This window comes from Pseudophryne corroboree, chromosome 9 (genome assembly GCF_028390025.1).
Source record: "Pseudophryne corroboree isolate aPseCor3 chromosome 9, aPseCor3.hap2, whole genome shotgun sequence".
Lineage (NCBI taxonomy): Eukaryota > Metazoa > Chordata > Amphibia > Anura > Myobatrachidae > Pseudophryne > Pseudophryne corroboree.
The window spans coordinates 411,097,078-411,120,946 of NC_086452.1; the positions used below are offsets into that span (position 1 = coordinate 411,097,078).

The window sequence follows — 23,869 nt, forward strand, 5'->3', positions numbered from 1 at the left end:
CAAACAACCACATATGCAGCAGGGTGCATAGAAGGGTCCGTAACTATGTGGCCCAAAATAGAATGGGAAGGGGGCATAGTGTATTAATGTTTTAACATTCTGTGGCTGTGTTTGTGTGTATATGTGTGTGGGTGCTGCATATGTGGTTGTTTGTATATATGTGCTGTGTGTGTATATGTGGCTGGTTGTGCTTATGTGACTGTATACTGTATATGGCTGTCTGTATATGTGACGTGTGTGTGTGTGTGTGTGTGTGTGTGTGTGTGTGTGTGTGTACTGTATGTGGCTGTCTGTGTGTATATGTGACTTTGTGTATACTGTATCTGGCATTCTGTATACAGTATGTGACTGTGCATATGCAGCTGTCTGTGTACACGTAAACTGTATGTGACTGTTTGACTGTGTGTGTGTGTGTGTGTGTGTGTGTGTGTGTGTGTGTGTGTGTGTGTGTGTGTGTGTGTGTATATACTGTATGTGGCTGTCTGTGTATAAGTGACTGTGCATATGTGGCTGTGTGTATATGCGACTATATGTGACTGTGTGTTTACTGTATCTGGTTGTCTGTGTATATGTGACTGTGTGTGTATACTGTATGTGACAGTCCGTGCATACGTGACTGTGTTTTGTATGTGTGGACTGTCTGTATCTGCGCATATGTGGCTGCGTATATGAGTACTCCATGCTCCCAGCGTGATGAAAACGAGGGCGTGACTCATGGGTATGGCATTCTCTGTGAGGCCAACCCCTTGCAACAAAGCCACACCCCTTTCACAGGAGCACATGTGCCGAACCCCCCCTTCCTTCCCCTATTGTGGTGCCCCCCCTGTCATTTTGTTCTGGATCCGCCCCTGCTGGGCAGCGAGATGCAGCACTGTACTATTGTACTGTAGTATACTGGTCACCACAATGCAGCACAGGACAATGATCAGTGAAACTGAGCACTGATGAGGATACTAGAACTGACACTGGGCAGCGAGATGCAGCACTGTACTATTGTACTGTAGTATACTGGTCACCACAATGCAGCACAAGACAATGAGTAGTGATACTGAGCACTGATGAGGATACTAGAACTGACACTGGGCAGCGAGATGCAGCACTGGACTATTGTACTGTAGTATACTGGTCACCACAATGCAGCACAAGACAATGAGTAGTGATACTGAGCACTGATGATGATACTAGAACTGACACTGGGCAGCGAGATGCAGCACTGTACTATTGTACTGTAGTATACTGGTCACCACAATGCAGCACAAGACAATGAGCAGTGATACTGAGCAATGATGAGGACACTAGAACTGACACTGGGCAGCGAGATGCAGCATTGGACTATTGTACTGTAGTATACTGGTCACCACAATGGAGCACAAGACAATGGGGGTAATTCCAAGTTGATCGCAGCAGGAACATTTTTAGCGGTTGGGCAAAACCATGTGCACTGCAGGGGAGGCAGATGTAACATGTGCAGAGAGAGTTAGATTTAGGTGGGTTATTTTGTTTCTGTGCAGGGTAAATACTGGCTGCTTTATTTTTACACTGCAAATTAGATTGAAGATTGAACACACCCCACCCAAATCTAACTATCTCTGCACATGTTATATCTGCCTCCCCTGCAGTGCACATGGTTTTGCCCAACTGCTAAAAAATTTCCTGCTGCGATCAACTTGGAATTACCCCCAATGAGTAGTGACACTGAGCACTGATGAGGATACTAGAACTGACACTGGACAGCGAGATGCAGCACTGGACTATTGTACTGTAATATACTGGTCACCACAATGCAGCACAAGACAATGAGTAGTGATACTGAGCACTGATGAGGATACTAGAACTGACACTGGGCAGCGAGATGCAGCAATGGACTATTGTACTGTAGTATACTGGTCACCACAATGCAGCACAAGACAATGAGTAGTGATACTGAGCAATGATGAGGATACTAGAACTGACACTGGGCAGCGAGATGCAGCACTGGACTATTGTACTGTAGCATACTGGTCACCACAATGCAGCACAGGACAATGATCAGTGATACTTAGCACTGATGAGGATACTAGAACTGACACTGGGCAGCGAGATGCAGCACTGGACTATTGTACTGTAGTATACTGGTCACCACAATGCAGCACAAGACAATGAGCAGTGATCCTGAGCACTGATGAGGATACTAGAACTGACACTGAGCAGCGAGATGCAGCAGTGGACTATTGTACTGTAGTATACTGGTCACCACAATGCAGCACAAGACAATGAGCACTAATCCTGAGCACTGATGAGGATACTAGAACTGACACTGAGCAGCGAGATGCAGCACTGGACTATTTTACTGTAGTATACTGGTCACCACAATGCAGCACAAGACAATGAGCACTGATCCTGAGCACTGATGAGGATACTAGAACTGACACTGAGCAGCGAGATGCAGCACTGGACTATTGTACTGTAGTATACTGGTCACCACAATGCAGCAGAGATACTGAGCACTGATATTGAGCTTTCCACTCACAGAACGTAGCCACGTCCTCTCGCTCTCTCGACAATGCACGAGTGAAAATGGTGGCGACGCGCGGCTCTTTATATGGACTTCCGCATTTCGCGAGAATCCGACAGCGGGATGATGCCATTTTGCCTCGTTCGGGTTTTCCGAGTCAGGCGGGAAGAAACAAGGCTGCCTCGGACCCGTGTAAACCACGTGGAGTTCGGGGTGGTTCGGTTCTCGGAGAACAGAACCTGCTCATCTCTACTCAGGATATGCCGTGGCTGATTATTATGTTTAATCACTGTACAGTAAATATAAGTCAAAGGAATTGCATTTTATTTGATGTGTTTTACTCTGTGAAACAGGGAGGCTACACAACTCAGAGCACTTTTTTGTATTAAGGAGTATGCTGTAATGTGTTGGACACAACTAGTTAAAAAAAAATTTTTTTAAAGATACAAAATTAATTTTGCTTTCATTATTTTCTTAAGCCACCAAAATGTAGGAAGCCAAATATGCTTGCAGCTTGGAATCCAATTTCCCCAGCCTGATGCTTACATGGATGTCTTTAGGACCCAGAGGGACGTGTTATTCTCCCCGCTCACTCTCACTGTGTTGCTGGCAATGTAGAATAAAAGTGTGCGATGATCGCTGCCTTCCTGGGTGTATTGTTGAAGCAACTGAGTGTCTGGCTTTGTAATAGAAACATTGCAACTTATCTGCAGGGAGAAAAGAAAGAATGGATATTTTCGATCAGGTAAGAGCTTGTGTTGCTCAGGAGAGATTGTTCATGTTATTGCATTGTGTTTTGTGTGTTGCAAAGTATCTTCTAGTGGTGACCCTTCTGTTTGTTTCCCAAGCTTCTAGCATCTGGCTCATTTCGAACAGTGAAAGAACCCTTGGCTTTCCTTCGCATCTTGGAATGGGTGAGTTGGCCGGTACAATATCCCTCTTTTTTCCTGTATGGACCCTTATCCAGCCCAAATAACATAGGGGTGGGGTCCACTTTCAGCACCTGGCTTGCTGTCATATCCATATGATGTATTATTATGATGAATAAGGTAAAGCACAATATGTGCATAAGCTGCCTGTTTATCATTAAACAGAGAATTGCCATCAATTGTGGTTATGTGTCTAACTAAAGAGCTGGGCTTGTTACAATGTGTGAGTACTGTTTGCCGAACATAAGATATCATCCCCAATCCCTAAGTGAAGGAAGTGAGCTTAATTTAGGTAGTATGATTAACTCTATCTATCTATCTATCTATCTATCTATCTATCTATCTATCTATCTATCTATCTATCTATCTATCTATCTATCTATCTATCTCTCATATCTATTTATGTGTGCAATTATATATAAATATATTTAAATACGCATATACTGTATATATTCATATATATATATATATATATATATTCCGATAGATAGATAGATAGATAGATAGATAGATAGATAGATAGATAGATAGATAGATAGATAGATAGATAGATATGAGTGTGGGTCGGTATAAGCCTAGATATCTATCTACCACACTGATATATATATGTGTGTGTATATATACATATATATTTGTGTGTATATATATATGTATATATATAAATACGGGGAGGGCAGGTGCATGGGAGCGGTGTGGTGGTCATCGTCATCGTGGCCCAATGGCCCACTGCATCTGGCAGCGAAGGTAAGGGTCACGTTAGTAGGATCTTAGCTGTATTATGTCTTGAGAACGTGTGGTGCTCTGTTACCTGTACTTTATTTCTGTTATTTATTTACTGTAATGCTATGTTTTGTCTTCCTGTACTGTCCTTTGTACGGCGCTGCGAAACACATGTGGCACCTTATAAATAAAATGTAATAATAATAATAATAATAATAATAATAACCCATTCAGAAAAGACCGGACCACCCACTTCACCAGGGAAATGAGCAGTGGTGGGAGCCTGGCCTACTCCCAGGAAAGCCCCAGAGAGCTCCCCAAAACTTGGTAGTGTCTCCCAGACATTCCGGGATATCAGTCAAGTATGGTTTTCGGAAAAACAATAGTTAATTGAGCACTGTGTCACAAATGATATGGCTGCTGCATAACTTCTTTAAAAAACATGACGTCATCAACTATTAATCGCTCCTTTTCTTGTATGGTAATTAGATGCATAGATGTACAAGATGATTACGTTATTTTGGAAATATCAGATTCGGCGACAGCTTATACAGTAGCTTTCTGGCCATATCATGCCCCTGTAGTCTAGTGGTATACAGGGATTTTCTTGCACATCCTCTTAGTTTTGGGATATACTTAGCTCAATAAAAGAATTTGTTCGCTGGTGTAAGACCTGTCACAGTGCTTTTTGCCACAAAGCAGAAGACTACTGTAATGTGACAGTGCAACACATGACAACATGCATACAGACTAGAGATTGATATGTATAAGATAGATAGACAGACAGACAAACCAACAGACAGACAGACAGACAGACAGACAGACAGACAGACAGACAGACAGACAGATAGATAGATAGATAGATAGATAGATAGATAGATAGATAGATAGATAGACTGGTGTATTTATAATGGGTGCAGTGTGCACCCGGGGGTTCCAGGGGGACCCACACCGCACACCCTGCACCCATTAATAAAAATACTTACCCTCCGAAGTCCCGCGGTGCAGTAGCGCTGCTGAAATCACTGGGAAAATGGCCGCTGCGCCATTTTCCTGGAGATCTGCGCATGCGCTGTAGACTCTGGGACAGCACTAGGGTCCCCTATAGGGGACCATAATGCCAAGAGTCTAGACAGTGCTGCTGGCTAGAGAGGAGGGGGCCCAGCCGGAGCCTGCACACGAGCCTCCTCCTCTCTAGAAACGCCCCTGGATGGATAGATAGATAGATAGATAGATAGATAGATAGATAGATAGATAGATAGATAGATAGGAGATACAGATAGATAGACAGATATAGATAGATAGATAGATAGATAGATAGATAGATAGATAGATAGATAGATAGATAGATAGATAGATAGATAGGAGATACAGATGATAGATAGATAGATAGATAGATAGATAGATAGATAGATAGATAGATAGATAGATAGATAGATAGATAGATAGATAGATCGATCGATCGATCGATAGATAGGAGATACAGATGATAGATAGATAGATAGATAGATAGATAGATAGATAGATAGATAGATAGATAGATAGATAGATAGATAGATAGATAGATAACATAGTGTTGTGGCGGCACTTTCATGATTCATCTCCAGCCTTCCTGCATACGTATTTCTCTGTTGTTTATTTTTTCTAATCACCAAGCATCTAATTATAGATGAGTGTCACTGGACCCAAGGAATGTGGGTTCTCTCCGTATAATTATGATTCAGCGGTGTGTCTATTACAGCAGAACAATGAAGAAGAGATGTAATTGGCTTGCTGAACAATGTCACTGTTTATTCTTCTGATCCTTATCAGTGGTGATATCTGCAAGTCACATGACTTGCATCGCCAGTAGGGCTGAAGTCCCGCAGAACACAGCTGAACGGAAAGTTCAGGGCATGTCATATGGCATTAATCAGACTTTCTTAGCTCGGGATGTACTGCATATCTAGGGGGTTGGATATGAAAATTGTGAAAACCCTTGAAATGTAAATATGTGGCAATTGCTTTATAGCTTACCATTGTATATATGCATATATTTAAGCAAAAACAAAAAACACATTTTGATTTTGCAGTGGTCTGTGTTATTGTGTGTTGATTGCCTTTGGCTTGCTTCTGTCATATGCTCTGCTTTTATTCTTACATGTAGCTAAGCAGGCTTTTGCTGGAATTTTATTGAGCTGCTTATTATTTAAACAGTACACACACACACACACACATACACACACACACATACACACACACACACACACACACACACACAGGTGTCATACCCTCCAACATTTTACACATAAAAATCGGTACAAATTAGAAAAAGGGGTGTGGCCATGGGGTAATGGGGGCGTGGTCACGTCCCTTTTCCTATACTTTCAATGGAAGTTTGGAGAGCCAAAAATCGGTACAGACCATAAAAAAAAGGTACTGTACCTATTAAAAAGGTACAGTTGGAGGGTATGACGTGTATATATATTTATTAAATATATATATATATATATATATATATATATAAAAATTGTTTTAAAATACTGTTTATTGAAAGAATTTAGTGAAATACAATATAGAAACACGTGGGGGGAGGGAGGACTGAACAGAAGGGAAAAAAGAGAACAAGGGGAGCAGAGGGAAGTGCAGCAGTACATAATAAAAAAGTTTGAGAACACAATCAAGTGGTGATGACATCAGACCATCATAGTATAAACATAGGCAGCTAGAGACAGCAAGTAGAATAACTCTTAGTACGATAAGTGAAAACAATTATGGATGGAAGACACATTATTAACAAAACATCAATCACCAACCAGGGAGCCCATGATTGAGTAAAAGGTGATGCGTTACAGTCAGCTATACTGGGCAGATATTCCATGTGATACGTGTCCCATATAGCAGTGGAAATGGCCGCTAGAGAGGGAACCGTTTGGGATTTCTAATGGCGAGCAATTTTACATTTCGTAGCATTAATAATATGCCAGATAAGCTTCTGAGAGGGTTTTGCTATCCCAGGGATGTCCCGGGGGCATAGGAAGAAAGTGGGGGAGAAAGGTATGTCAACCTCAGTAACTCGTAATATCAATCTTCGGACGGCTTTCCAGATCGGAACTAATTTAGGACAGTCCCAAAAAAATATGGAGCAGAGTGCCTCTCAATCCGTATCCCCTCCAGCAGAAATCTGAAGTGGTAGAAAACGCACGATTTAAACGAGTCGGGACTAAGTACCAACGTACGAAAATTTAAAATGACTGTACTCTATGCCTGATTGAGGTATTTGAGGAAACCAAATTCTGCCTTATCTGATCCCAGATATCAGGCCGTTTGTTCCTGTGAGTCAGTTTCCCAAGACATTTCGTGTGAGGCCAATGAGGGAAGGTTATAAGGAGAAGGCGATGTATATATATAAAATTGTATATGTATATATATATATATATATATATATATATATAATATATATTATTTACAGTATATGTATATGACAACATATTAATGTGGAGAACTGTTATGGGGCCAATTTATCACACACATGGAGCACCAAACTGGCCAGATACAGTAGTTCAAGCCCTTTGTACAGTATTTCCTGGTGAGCCAATTTCCTAATACAAACTAAGCCTTGGAGAGTGATGAAGTGGAAAGAGATAAAGTACCAGCCAGTCAGCTCCTAACTGCCATGTTACAGGCTGTGTTTGAAAAATGACAGGAGTTGATTGGTTTGCAGTTTATCTCTCTCCACTTTCTCTTTCTCTTAGTACATCTTCCCCAAAATATTATCCACACACACTGGTGGGTTTGGGGTGGGGTGGGGGGTTTGCACCAAGGCACGTTCCTCTCCTGTCAGTTTGGTAGATTTTCATATGAGCTGAGCATGCTGTGAGCTGGCTTCATACAGTCGGGCTGCACTCCTCTTGCCAAATACAGCACAGGCAGGACAGAACACTGCTGTGGACTGAGAGGGGAGGTTGCTGCGGTTGAGAAGTGCTGCTGCGCCCTTCATTATATACTAGCAGCAGGTAAATTGAAGTGTTATGGGACAGCTAATTGCCCCCCTTCTGCCCACCTCCTGATTGCCCCACTACCTTCTGATTGCCCCCTCTATGCAGTGTGTGTAACCACCTACAGTATGTATGTAACCCTATGCAGTGTAACCTATGACCCCCTTTGCAGTGCGGTGTAACCCTGTGCGTGTGCAGGAGCAATGCAGTGTGACCCTGTGTGTGTATGTGTGATGGAGCATTGCATTGTAACCCGGTGTGTGTGTGTTGGAGCAGTGCAGTGTTACCCAGTGTATGTGTGAAAGGGGCACTGCTGCTATGGGCATTATGTGTATTAGGGGCACTACTAATGGTGGCATTTTGTGTATTTCGTCAGCTGGCCCTCCTCTTCTAGGTCTGCCCCATGTCAATCGCAATGGGAGCAGCTGGAGTATATGCCCAGGCTTCATCTGTGCATGCATTGAGGAGACGAGACTCAGACTCTGTGTCACCCACTGCCTCTCTTTCTCACACTATCCTTTCCCGTCACCCACTGCCTCTCCCCTGCGTCACTAACTCCCCATCACCTCTTTATTCCTGTTACCCTCTGCTTCTCCAAGGCATAATTCTCTCCCCATCACCCTCTGCTTCTCTCTGTCACCCACTGCCTCACTCTGTCACCTTTTCCCTTTCACCCACTATCTTTCCCAATCACCCTTTGCTGTCACCCACTGCTTCTCTGTCTCCCACTATCTCTCCTCATCACCTCTATCTCCAGTAATCCTTTTCCTGTAACCCACTGCCTCTCTACGTCATCATCTATATCACCCACTGCCTCCCCCTGACACCCACCCATTCCCTGGCATCACTCACTACCCCCCTTCCCTGCTGCCCATTCCCTGGCATCACCCACTGCCTCTCACTGTCACCCTCTCCTATCACCCTTTGCCTCTCGCTGTCACCCACTGCCTCTCCGTCTCCCACTATTTCTCCTCGTCACCCACTGCTTTACCATTTGCCTCTCACCTGCCTCACTATATCATAACCCACTATCTCCTGTCCAATGCATCATCCTTTCCCCGTACTACAGATATGGTATTACCTTTGAATTCATGCCCTTTGTTGCAAGGCCACACCCACTTTGCCTTTGATGCACACAAATAACGCACCCCATTTTCCTGTCATGGTGCCCTATTGTTCTGAATACGCCCCTGTTCAGACATGATATTTGTGATATTGGGAATTGGCTAGAAATTGCATTGTGTCACTCAAAAACAAGACCCCACTCCATCATCTAGCCACAAACATCACATATTTAATTGTTCTGGTGTCCCTGTCACAGAGCAGCAGCCTGTATAAATTGACCCCTCCTTAGCTGAATCAATTTCCTCAGTTGAAGCTCCTCCTACCCATATACTAAGATTCCCATTTTCATCAGGTATTCCACAAGCTTCCGTTTGTCCTGGCCAATCACAATATTGCCATTCATCCTGGAGTTTTCTGGCTACATACAGATGGGTCCACATTTATCTTGACTTCTTTGCTGCACCTAGGCACACCATGGTTTATTAACATAAGCCCTTCATCTATTGTTCTCAGCTGCAATACAGTACAGAGAACAATACATCAGGGGATTAAGTCTGACTGACCTGGCTCAGTTAATCCTATGAAAGGCCAAGATAAACATGGACCCATCTGTATACTGAAAGGCTGCTTTCACATGCCTAGTTTTGCATTTAAAATTATTTTCTGTTATTATTTGTGATATGGCCATAGCCATAGCAGATTTAGATTGTTTTAGAACAGTGTTTTTCCTTGGAAACAAAACTGATTTATATGATTTGCATGGCCCTTGTATTCAGTTTGATTGTCAAAAAATATACTCTGGACATAACCCCACTAAATCCACCCATCAGACCAGCCCTCCTCAAGCTGTCTCCTATTAAGTCAGATACATGTAAGTGCCTTATGGATCATGAGCAGTGATGAGTCAGTGTGATTTGCATCTATTCAATATATGTAAATACAGCTGATGATTCATGCCACTCGATTAATCGTCACAAAACACAGTGAAGGGAATCTGGTCTTTTTTTCTGTTTTTGTTTATAATGATATATGTGTAATGTATCATTTATAGGCTAAATTTACTAAATGAGGGGCAGTCATTTTGGGGACTGAGCCAATCACTTTTCTAGGACCTAGTGACATACTTTAACTAGGCATGATACACTGTCACTAGTTTCCATTGAAACTGAATATTGGTTCAACACACAAAATGACTGCCTCCATTATTTGTAGGATTTGTATGCAGCAAGTATACTGTAATTTATGGGTCTATTACTGTATGCCGGCTCTTGGGATCCCGGCGCCCAGCTTACCGGTGCCGGTAAACCGTCAGTGGGGCGAGCACAAAAGAGCTCATTGTGGGCACGGTGGCGCGTGTACGCAATTTATTCTCCCTCCAGGGGTGTCGTGGACACCCCAGGAGGGAAAATAGTTGTCAGTATGCCGGCTGTCGGGATTCCGGCGTCGGTATGCTGAGCGCCGGGATCCTGACAGCCGGCATATCAAATGCCACCCGTAATTACAGTGCTGCAGTGATGGCCAACTTGAAATACTTCAAGGATTGCAAGTGGGATCGTCCAACTTTCAAAAAGGCATTACCAGTAGTTTCAAGAGTTAAAAATATGCTCCAAAAGAACCACAACATTCCAACATCGTACTGCCTTCTTTTTGGAAAGCACAAGTGGGGAGGCCATAGTCACATTATAGCAAAGTTTGTGCATAGGGGAAGGGGGTGTTTTGGCACAAAATGTAGAATAGGGTTCTGCCTGGCAAGAAAAGTTGCATTACCAAGGCCCCTCCCTCCAAAGTTTACAAGATGGACAGGTGTGATATGGAAGGGCAGCCTACTCTTCTGGGAGTCTGAGGGAACTGTCCCGAATTCTGGGGTTTCCAGAACATTCTGAAAGCATAGATAAGTATGCCATACATCACTCATTCCAAAATGACTCTACATAACCCTCATTTGCTCCAAAATAGCCCAACATGCCGCCGAGCTCCATTTACAAATAATTGTCACTGCATGCTCTCAAACTCCGACTTCCCACAAAATGCCCATACATGCCCTCAGACCTGTACAAGCCTTTATGTCCCACATGTACTCTGAAACTCCCAAACATGTCCTCAGACTTCCACAAGCCTTCATATCCCATGTGTACTCTGAAACTCCCATACGTCCGCAGACCTCCACAAGCCCTTATATGCCATGTGTACTCTGAAACTCCCACACATGCCCTCAGACTTTTACAAGCCTTCATGTCCTCCATGTACTCTGAAACTCCCACACATGCCCTCAGACCTGTACAAACCCTCATGTCCCACATGTACTCTGAAACTCCCAAACATGTCCTCAGACTTCCACAAGCCTTCATATCCCATGTGTACTCTGAAACTCGCATACGTCCGCAGACCTCCACAAGCCCTCATATGCCATGTGTACTCTGACACTCCCACACATGCCCTCAGACTTTTACAAGCCTTCATGTCCTCCATGTACTCTGAAACTCCCACAAATGCCCTCAGACATCCATAAGCCCTCATGTCCCCTGTGTACTCTGAAACTTCCACACATGCCCTCAGACTTTCACAAGCCTTCATGTCCTCCATGTACTCTGAAACTCCCACACATGCCCTCAGATCTCTACAAGCCCTCATACACCTGAAACTCCCACACATGTCCTTAGACCTCCACAAGCCTTGATATCCCATGTGTACTCTGAAACTCACATACGTCCTCAGACCTTCACAAGGCCTCATATCCCCCGTGTAATCTGAAGCTCTCACACATGACACTCAGATCTTCCCACATGACACTCTCGCTTCCGTCATCTACCACTCACATCTCCCTCACAGGTATAACAACGCAGCCAGGGCCCTCAGAGGAAATAGAACATGTGGAACCCTCTGTATGAAATACCAATAATACCCCAGCATCTTTTTAGACTCATAGAAAAGAAGACCGATCTAGGTACTAAGTGACGCATGTTGAAGGAGCTTATTTGGCAAGTTCTCACACTAAACATGCTCTGGATCTGAGCACACATAAAGAAAGTATTCCAATCGCATTTTCAGTTTTGACTAAAGAGGTGTAATGGGGCGTTCTCCTGTAGGCAAAGTCCTGGGGGCCATGTCTATGGAATTGCGCTCTATACAGAGCTGGATGTAAATGTGGATGTGACCAATGTCGGACTGGGGCATGTAAGGCCCACAGGGGGAAATGCAGTGGTAGAGGCCTGTGTTAGGGGTGTGCCCAGTCTGCAGACGCGGTGTGGCCTGCCACCTCATTGGTTTGACTAACCATTAGAGAGTGCATCGTCTGGGCCCCTTCATAAATATATACAGTAAATTCAGCTCTTGCATGCATGATAATGTACCAGATGAATAACAGATTAATAACAGCAATGCACTGTAGAAAATACACAATAGTCCAGTATAAGATAACATATGTATAATGTATAATTCAAGTGCACAGTCTGGAACCTGATCCTTAGAGCAGGAGGTAGGCCCCCAGGCAGTAGGGCCCACCGGTGGTTTCCCCTGTACCCCTGTGGGCCAGTCCAAACCTGGATGTGACTGTTTTCAGATATATGTTGGTGCACATGTGCCATGATGAAACATGAGGCTAGAGGTCGGAGCACCACAATACATACAGTATACAGCTCTGCATACCGGAGAACTTCTGCACATTTTTGGTGCACACAATGCGGGAGACCATACACCTTATTTCTGTCCATCTCATCATCTGCCCCAAAATGTGCTTCCATCTGCTCAGTAATGTGGTGTCTCCAAATGTATCCCATTTACTTCACTCATTTATATACAGTGTGACATTCTTACATGGATCATGAAGACTTTTACCAGCATAAACCATATACTTTGTACTCTATATGTGCCATATTCTGCCCTAACTCATTATGGTCGTCAGCAGCAGCGATGGATTCCCCATTGTCCTTGTATGCTCTATGGCCTCTCTCATGACATATCATGACATTTAGGTCCACCTGCGGACATCCTTTGCTGACGTCGCCAGCTCTGGCAATGTAAGGCGGTGCATAAGCAGATGTTACCTAAGTGCTATTTTCAATAATTGGTTATTAGGATTGCAATTCAGCGTGCATTTTTTTTTTAACCCAGCTCACTTATCAGCAATTCCTATTTTGCCTGTGACCATTGCCTTGGCTGGTCCATTGACTGTGGTCATTTGTCACCCCGATCTTTGCCTTCTCCCTTACTACAGTTCTATCATTTGTCCTGACAGCACTATTGCATTCTCTAGTCAATAGCTGCCCAGTGGCGTTAGCATTGGACAGGAGCTGTGATCACCCCTAGACAACACCTTACACTTCCTTGTCATGCCTGTACCCCGAGTACACCATAAACCGCTTGCAGCAACATAGCTACTATGACTGTCTTGCTCTAATTAGACACCAGCTTAGTCACCCCCTGGTTGCAGATGCATATAAGTAATGTAAAACATAACCAATCTCCACATTTGTGCACTGCCTTTCGCAAATGTGTAAATCTAACCCTTTTATGCACTTTCCTGCTCTCTCTGAATTATGCTCCCATGGAAGATAAATTAGGTTAATCAAAGACCAATAGCAAAAGGGCTCTTGGTCAAAGAAAACGTAACACCCCCCCCCCATTCTCCAATAGGAAGTGCAAATTCACCTCTTCCTCTTTATTAAGTGGGCAACTAGGCGGCTTAGCAATTACACTGCGGTGGCTTAGCCTGTAAAGTTCTAATACATTCCCTTCTCAGACAGTCACTGTGGTCCCTTGGCATGAGTTTAGCTCTTAAGGGTTAGGTCCACCCTTTTTCCTGCTGGCAGAGTATAGCGGATTGCCTGGTGCAGTGACGTCAGTCCACACACTTAATGAACTTAAAACAGTAATGCAGGTTTATTCAGTAAACACACAGGTGACTTGGATGTATTATTGATATAGGTAATTGGCCCCTTTATATCATACAAGGTAACACAGCAGTGGTAGTGGTACTTATCAGTCTGATTGTGTGGCTGCGGTAGCTCAACAGAAGTTGTCTCTGGTGGAAAGGCACGGGGGACTGCACAGCCGTGCAGTCTGACTCCCGCTGTAGAGTAGGTGCGGCGCTCTGCTCTGTGATAGCTCCTGAGCCGTGGTACATGCATGGAAACGCTGTAAGCCTCTCTCACTGAGCTCATCTCCTGGTCACAGCTCTGCATGCTTACTAACTCACTCCAAGACGGAGGATCTGAGCATTACACATACTAAGCTCCGCCTCCGAGAGACACTGGCACAAGGGGATAAACACTAGGCGATGCACCCATAGGCTTCTATAGTAGAAGGAGACAGGAACACTCCCCCTCGCTTAAGACTGTCTCCGGTCACATATTTTAAACAGCATGACATTTTATCAAACAATTTCAATAAAGTCATTCCTGTAACCGAAAACATAAATGTGAAGCAAAACAGTAAGAACAAATCAACATTAACCATATTCCAGTACACATTCTGTCAGGAATGCATGTACCAAGTGTGATGACTGTCCTTTTGTCAACATATCAGCAATATTTTCTTCACTTGCAACATATTCCACATTGATGGACTTGTTTTCCACCAACTCACAGATGAAGTGATGTCTTATAGCAATGTGCTTAGGCCGTCCATGATGCTTTGTGCTACAAGAAAGATCAATTGCTCCCTTGTTATCACACTTTATGTTGATGAGCTCACTGTGGTAAAGAAGACCTAATTCACATAAAGTCTCTTTTATCCAAAGCGCTTCTTTTGAAGTTTCTGTGAGCGCCATGTACTCTACCTCTGTTGTAAGTAGAGCAACTGTGGGTTGTTTCCTACTTGCCCAGCTCACGGCTGCACCTGTTAGTGCAAACAGGTATCCAGTATAAGAATGTCTGTCGTCCTCATCTGACCCCCAGTCGGCGTCACAGAATACTTTCAAGCTGGTATCTTTTGATCTTGTAAATCTCAGCTTTAGTGAACTTGTACCTTTGAGGTACCTTAGTATTCTCTTTATTGCAATCCAGTGTTGTCTCCCAGGATTATTTGCGAACTGGCTTGCCCGACACACTGCATGTGTGATGTCAGGGTGTGTCCCAATACTTGCATACATTAAACTACCAATAGCATTTTGATAAGGGATTTCTTGCATTTCTTCTATCTCCCCCTTGCTGCTTCGTGACATGGCCTTGACCATCTTTATACTTTTGTCAATGGGAGTACATACTGGTTTTGCATCTGTCTTTGGAAATTATTGCCTCAATGTATATTTGGAAATGTTTGCCTCAATGTATGTTTGTTGGTCAATTGTGACAGTCCCTTCTTGCAGGTCTTGTACAATTTTCATACCTAATAGATGATGTGCAAGGCCTAGATCTTTCAACTCGAATCTTTGTTTAAACTGGTGCTTCATATCAGTGATGTGATTTTCTTGCCCTGCCAGAAGTAAATCATCCACATATACAGCTAATATGAACAATTTTCCTTCCATAGTCTTATGGTATAGGCAGTGATCAGTCTCTGACCTAACAAAGCTCTTTTCTAGTAACACTGCATTCAACTTTACATACCAGCAATAACCACTTTGCTTGGGGCCGTATAGCGACTTCTTTAAGAGACAAACCTTCCCAGTTTGGAATATATCTATGTCATAGTGTTGCATATAAATTTCTTCGACTAACTCTCCACTCAGGAATGCAGAATAAAAGTCTAGCTGATATAACAGTAGATCATGTAGTGTAGAAATAGCAATCACTAACCTTAAGGTGCTATACCTTGCGACTGGTGAGTAGATCTCTCCGTTATTGATTCATAACTTCTGGGTATATCCCTTGGCAATAAGGCAGGCTTTGTAATGAGCTACTGTCCCATCTGCATTCAACTTCTTGCAGAAAACCCACTTGTTCTTAATCGTTTTACGGTCATTTGTCACTGTTACCATTTAGTGCTGACAGCTGGTTTTGCATCTGTCATTCCGTATTTGGAAATTACTGCTCAATGTATGTTTGTTGGTCAATTGTGACAGTCCCTTCTTGCAGGTTTTGTATAATTGTCATACCTAATAGATGATTTGCAGGGCCTAGATTTTTCAACTTGAATCTTTGTTTAAGCTGGTGCTTTACGTCAGTGATGTGATTTTCTTGACCTGTCAGAAGTAAATCATCTACATAGACAGCTATGATGAACAACTTTTGTTCTAAAGTCTTATGGTATAGGCAGTGATCAGTCTCTGACCTAACAAAGTTAATTTCTAGTTGCATCCAGCTTTACATACCAGTAATGACCACATTGCTTGAGATCATATAGTGACTTCTTTAAGAGACAAACCTTCCCAGTTTGGAATATATCTATGTCATAGGTGGTACCATATAAATTTCCTCAACTAACTCTCCAATCAGGTATGCAGATTTAAAGTCTAGCTGATATAACAGTAGATCATGTAGTGTAGTAATAGCAATAACTAACCTTAAGGTGCTATACCTAGTGACTGGTGAGTAAATCTCTCCATAATCGATTCCATACTTCTGGGTATAGCCCATGTCAACAAAGCGGGCTTTGTAACAAGCTACTGTCCCATCTGCATTCAACTTCTTGCAGAAAACCCACTTGTTCTTAATCGTTTTACGGTCACTTAGTCTATCAACCATAGTCCATGTACTGTTATCATTTAGTGCTGACAGCTCTGTATCAATTGCTGAATTCCACTCTGTCCAATCACTGCTTGACTTTGCTTCCTGTATGTTTTGAGGTTCGCAGTAAGCTATGTTTGCATACTCCTCACTGTATTTCTTGGCTGGAACACCTTTGCAGCTCCTCATGGAATTTCTGTCCCCTGACTTGTTGTCTGCCTTGACACTCTCAGATTCAGACATGCTTTCTGCTGCCTGTACATCTAATAATACATTTTGTTGTTGCTCCACTGCTCCAGTTAGTGGTGCTGTCTTGTAGAAAACCACATCTCTAGATTTAAAAAGATGTTTATTTGTAACATCCCAAAGTCTGTATACTTTGCTTTCATTGCAGTATCCGAGCATTATACATTCTATGGATTTTGAATCTAGCTTTCTTCTTTTATCCTTTGGTATAATGTATGTGCAAAAGCTTTGCTCCCGAAAACATGAAGATGACTGACACTTGGCTTTTTCCTGGACCATGCTTCCAGTGGCGTTTTACCTTTGACGGCCACTGTAGGGGCACGATTCTTTAGGTATACTGCAGTAGATACTGCTTCTGCCCAAAACTTATTTTCCAGGCCAGCATCACTTAACATAGTCCGTGCTCTTTCAACAATTGTGCAGTTTGCCCGCTCAGTCACGACATTCTGTTCCGGTGTGTAGGCAATTGTTAGCTGATGCTTTATGCCATATTTCCTAATGAATGCGGCTAAGACTTGTAATCATACTCTCCACTATTATCTGATCTCAGTATCTTTAGTTTCAGACCTGTCTGATTCTCCACCAGGTTTATGTATTCCATAATTTTGTGGACAACTTCACTCTTTTCTTTAATGAAGTACACGTGTGTCATTCCTGTGGCGTCATCAATGAGAGTAGTCATGAAATACCTGTAGACACTGATTGATTCTTCCTCCATTGGACCACACATGTTTGTGTGCACTAGAGCTAGCGGTGTCTCTTCTCTACTAACTGACTTTGAAAATGGGTTGCGAGTTTGCTTGCCTTTTATGCAACTCTCACACATGGATCTTTCAGCATTGCTCACGGTGATCCCTGTTACCATTCCATCTAGCAGTTTCTGAACGTTGTCATATCCCAGATGTCCTAAACATTTGTGCTACAGCTCCATTTACTGTTTTCCATCAGTAGCCATCATTGCAGTACACTCCTCAGTGTCCAGGACATATAGTTGGTTGCAGCGGGCTGCTGAAGCAATAACAGTCCCTCTTTTATTCTGCACCATACATTTGCCCTTCTGAAATTGGACTTTATAGCCTTTTTTCTCTAGGATGCTGATAGCAATGAGATTACTTCCTAAATCAGGCACATACAATACATCTTGGATGTCTGTAACAACTGTTTCTCCTCCAATTCTTAAACGTACTGTGATTGTCCCAGCTTGTGATGCAGTAAGGGACTTATTTTCAATCCCTGTGACTGTAGTGGTTACACACGGTGTTAAAGAATTGAACCAATGCGTATTGCAACTGAAATGTCTAGCAGCCCCCGAGTCCATGTACCAGCAATCCGTCCTGTGACTGTCTGCTACATTCAGTGCTGACTGGTTTGGCTTGTCACACTGCTTCTGTGCACCACTGGAATTTCTCATTCTGCAATCTGAAGCTTTATGTCCTATCTTGTGACATACAAAACATTTGAATTTGTGCATTTTGGACTTTGTGCCCTTTGTGATCAAGGCAGAACCCTCAGCTATGGTCTCGACGGGAATATGTTCTTGAAACTGTAGCAACTTGGCCCTTACAATCTCTCTTGTCAGCTTTGTGTCATTTGACTATAAAGCAACCACCAAAAAATCAAATTCTGGAGCCAGATTCTGTAACATAGCTATTGCCACTTCTTCCTCGTCCACCTGTGCCAACTGCTGAGCTATCGACAATAACTTATCAATGGAATCGTTCATGTCCTTGCAGGCACTCAGTTTCATTCCATATAGCATCTGTCTTAACTTATCCTTCTCATTAGACCTTTGTCTTCATATGCATTTTGCAGGGCTGTCCACATGTCCTTAGCTTACTCTTTCCCACTGACTATGGAATAGACATGCTGCTCCACAGCTAAACCTATCGTCCTGATGGCTCTGTCTATGTCATCTGGGTTTGGACCTGCTCCTGGGTCTATTGTGAAATTCCACAACTTTTCCTGCTTAAACTGCATCTCCATGGCAAACTTCCATGTAGCATAGTTCTCTGAACCTTTCAGCTTAGCAAAGTTCATGCTGTGTCTTGTGTTATACAGTACATACCTTCTGCACCTGTATAAAATGTCACTTTAAACTTTATCTGTGTGGTTATTCAAAATCTCTCAAGGGTTAATCTTTAGTCACGTGGGTCTGGGCGCGGGACTGGGCCCATCATCTGTTGGCAGATTATAGCGGATTGCCTGGTGCAGTGACATCAGTCCACACACTTAATGAACTTAAACAGTAATGCAGGTTTATTCAGTAAACATACAGGTGAGTTGGATGTATTATCGATATAGGTATTTGACCCCCTTATATTATACAAGGTAACACAGTAGTGGTAGCGGTACTTATCAGTCTGTTTGTGTGGCTGCCGTATCTCAGCAGAAGTTGACAGAGGACTACACAGCCGTGCAATCTGACTCCCGCTGTAGAGAAGGTGCAGCGCCCAGCTCTGTGATAGCTCCGGAATTGCAGTCGTTCATGGAAACGCTGTAAGTCTCTCTCACTGAGCTCTGCTCCCAGTCTAAGCTCTGCAAGCTTACTCACTCTATGATGGAGGATCAGAGCATTACACATACTAAGCTCCTCCTCCGAGAGACACTGGGGATAAACACTAGGGGATGCGCCCACAGGCTTCTATGGTAGAAGGAGACAGGCATAGAGCGCATCATCTACTAACATTTCCAACTGGACAATTTAGCAGACGTGGCTTTTTCAAGGGATGGCCATCGGTGGTTTATCCATCGATGGCCACCCCTTCATTACTGTTAACTGAACTGCAGGCCTGTCAGAGCCAAGGGGTGTGGCTTTGCAGGTGTCTGGGGACAGGGCTAAGCTTCGTGCCCTGACACTATGAGGAAATAAAAATTTTTATAGCACTGAACCATCAATGGCGGGAGACCATCTGGGTGCCCCCCATCGATGGTAAAAGTATTGAACATCGGTCATAGACCATCGATGATTTCAAACCATTAATGATCGATGGCCATCCCTAGATTTTTCTCACAAACACATGACTGTTCTTAGCTGCTGTCTAGTGGAATAGTGTTTTGAATGGAAAGGACATCTACCTGTCTCCTACTGATTCTGTGGGGTATATTTACTAAAGTGCGAGTTTATAGACATGGAGATGAACAAAAAAATGCACTTTAGTAAATATACCCCTATGTCTGAACCTGCAAATTCTCTTTATTATAATAATAATATTAATAATAATATCATATATTTATATTTAAAATTACATTGAAACACAACTAATTCATTATAAAAAGTACAAACAGACCATACAAGATGGTAAATTAAGTGGTTAAATAATAAGATGACAAAGCATGTGACATTAAGACAGTGTCACTCAATGACCTAGTGCCTTGTAGTGGTAGCATAGTGGAGACAAACAGAGGAGAGAACAAGATGGAGGAGAGCCTTGCTCAGGAGATCTCACAGACTAAAGTAGCAACCAATCAGCTTCTAACTGTCATTTTACATGCTGTTTTAGAAAAATTACTGAGGCTGATTAGTAGATACGTTATCTCTTTCAAGATTTGATAGATCTCCCTGTAAGGAAGACAGGGTATAACTAGGAGGACAACTGGGAAGAAATGAGGCAGGAGCAAGGCCAGAAGGGCCGATGGCCAAATGGGCCAGTCTGTCCATCTGCAGGAACGCACAAGCAGCACCACCTCCATTCTGGCTGACACTGTCCTCAGCCCAGCTCTGATTTCCTCCTGTTCTGTGTGGCAGCCGACTACGGTAGTATAAATCCCATACGCAGTGCCGTAACTAGGCATTGTAGCGTAGTGTGCATGAAACAGCATTGGCGCCCCCCCCCCCCATGTCAGATAAGGGCAGTGCGTGCCGCAGGCGCGCAAAAAATATATAGGGGTGTGGCTTCATGGGGAAGGGGCGTGACCACAAAACACCAATTCATACTACGGTGCACAGTAGTCTCCATTATTCAAATTATGCTGCACAGTAGCGCCACTACACCAGGTAGAGACCCTTTTTACACATTACGGCAGACAGCGTCCCCTTTTTACACATTATGGGAGACAGTGTCCCCCTTTTTACACATTACGGCAGACAGCGTCCCCCTTTTTACACATTACGGCAGACAGCGCCCTCCTTTTTACACATTATGGCAGACAGCATCCCCTTATTACACATTACGGCAGACAGCGTCCCCCTTATTACACATTACGGCAGACAGCATCCCCCTTTTTACACATTATGGCAGACAGCGTCCCCCTTTTTACAGACTACGGCAGACAGCGTCCCCCTTTTTACACATTACGGCAGACAGCGTCCCCCTTTTTACACATTACGGCAGACAGTCCCCCCTTTTACACATTACAGCAGGCAGCGTCCCCCTTTTTACACAATACGGCAGGCAGTCCCCCTTTTTACACATTACAGCAGGCAGCGTCCCCCTTTTTACACATTATGGCAGACAGCGTCCCCCTTTTTACACATTACGGCAGCCAGTCCCCCTTTTTACACATTGTGGCAGACAGAAGAGAGAGAGAGAGAGAAAGAGAGAGAGAGATACCTACCATCTCTACCCGCTGGCAGTCAGGCTCCTCGTGCAGGCAGATCCCGGGCAGCGGAGAAGGAGGAGGAGGGAGGGGGACTGGGGCCGCAGCAGTGCTATGTCATTGGTGGTGGCGCCGCTGCAGTAGCCCCCTCTCCTTCCGTATTGGCTGCCTGGTGCTGCTGTGAATGCTGGGATGAGGGAAGCGCATCCCAGCATTCACAGCAGCGCCGGGCAGCCAATACGGAAGGAGAGGGGACTGCTGCAGCGGCACTACTACCAAAGACATAGTGCTGCTGCGGCTCCAGTCCCCTTCCCTCCTCCTCCTTCTCTGCCTCCGGCGCTGCTGCTCTCCTCCAGCGTGGTGCACGGCACAGAACAGGCGGCTTGTAATGAGTCAATTTGACTCATTACAAGCCGCTGGCCATGCGCCCTCAGGGTAACTGCACTGTGTGCCAGGCAGACAGGGAACATTGAGGCAGCTCAGGCTGTGCTGATGAGGACACGTGGTAGCCAACATCTTAAGACGCCAGTGCTGACACGCTGCATAGCATCGCTGGGTTAAGGAAGCCATTGAATTAAAGGTTGGATTTGCTGTAGTTACACAGAGATTGAAAGTTGTGTACCATAATGTATAAGGGGGATTACTGTGTGTGCCAAAATATATGAGGATGATTGTGTGGCATAATGTGTTGTAAGGTGCACTACTACTGTGTGGCATAACATGTTGTATGAGGGAACTACTACTGCATGGTGTAATGTGTTGTAAGGGGCACTACTACTATATGGCATAATGTGCTTTAAGGGGCACTACTACTGTGTGGCATAACATGTTTTCAGAGGGCACTACTACAGCATGGTGTAACGTGCTGTAAGCGGCACTACTACTGTGTGGCATAATGTGTTGTAAGGGGCACTACTACTGTATGGCATAATGTGCTTTAAGGGGCACTACTACTGTGTGGCATAACATGTTTTCAGAGGGCACTACTACAGCATGGTGTAACGTGCTGTAAGGGGCACTACTACTGTGTGGCATAATGTGTTGTAAGGGACCCTACTACTGAATGGTATTACATGTTGTAAGGGGCACTACTACGGCATAATTAGTTGGGAAAATGCGTTCCCTTTGTCCTACTTTGTCCTACTGTACACCAATGAAGTGCCAGCTTTACACTTTACAGGACCAACCAAATACCAAATGTCTGACTATGGCACGTGTTGAAATCCCCTGCAGGATGACCTCTGTTGTATGTATGTACACTTGTATGTTCTAATATTAATTATATTTTTAAGAGCGTAGACTAAGAAGTAGGAGGAAGCAGGAATAGTAAAGGGAGTCTATGCCTGGAGCCAGGTGACGACGCAAAGTGGGCCTGTTTGCTTTAAATACCAGGGCCTATTTTTAGTCCCAGGCCGGCCCTTTGCAGGAGTGTCTCTGTAGTACAGAATTCCTGCCTGGCAGACTCGAACTCTTCCATAGAAACAAATGTCTTTTCCTTCAACAGGTCCTAGCTCTCTGTTCTCCTGAATTCATCAGGAAACATCACAGCTCCAAACTGAGCTGACTTCTGAGTTGCAGATGATGTGCCCACACACCTCTTCCATTCTGTATGAGAGGATTCCAAGCTCCAGGTTGAACACTAGAGCCACCTAGCCTTTCACTATATATATGGATATAATTTCCCTACTTATATGATCTCTAGAAGGTAATTACCACTGATGTTTTTGCTGCTAAAAATGTGCTCCTCTTAATCAGTGACAATGTTTCTATTTTCTAAAAGATCCATTCTTAATCAGTGACAATGTTTCTATTTTCTAAAAGATCCATTCTGTGAGCTTTACTGAGGAAGTTACATTGCGTTGTGATTGTCAAATCAGCTATATACTTTTTGGTATGTACATCCATTTATGTCCTGAATATGTTCTCTAAACGACTGACTGACACACCTTTCATTAATAATTAAATAAATTCTGATCCTTTTAGAATTATTTTATATACGGGCCAACACCTGAATCAGAAACAGTCTTGATTACAAGATCTGGATATCTTATTCAGGTATGTGCTTAGCGGATGTGGTCATTTGTAAACATAGAACTAATAATATAGACCTCTCTTTTGACATTTGGTATATATGTGAAATTCCCCTCCTTCAGGCAGTTTTCCAAAACCTGACTGCCGGTATCTCTAAAGGGAACTTCAATCAATAGCTCCCATAAGTGTTATGAACCACAGGTAGTGGTTCATTCCTATTTTATGTTTATAAGTAGTCTTGCAGGCCAGGATTTCCCGTTGCTCTGG

At 43.6% G+C, this 23,869-nt stretch overlaps 1 protein-coding gene across 1 annotated transcript in view; it reads left to right on the forward strand.

Annotated features, from left to right (window-relative positions):
- The first annotated feature begins 3,048 nt into the window (after positions 1–3,048).
- SYNPR (synaptoporin) overlaps positions 3,049–23,869 on the forward strand; it is a 467,369-nt gene continuing 446,548 nt past the window's right edge. Inside the window, exons 1-2 of the mRNA XM_063940903.1 lie at positions 3,049–3,239; positions 3,343–3,408. Coding sequence (XP_063796973.1) covers positions 3,222–3,239; positions 3,343–3,408 — 84 coding nt within the window. The 5' untranslated portion in view covers positions 3,049–3,221. The remainder of the gene's footprint in view (positions 3,240–3,342; positions 3,409–23,869) is intronic.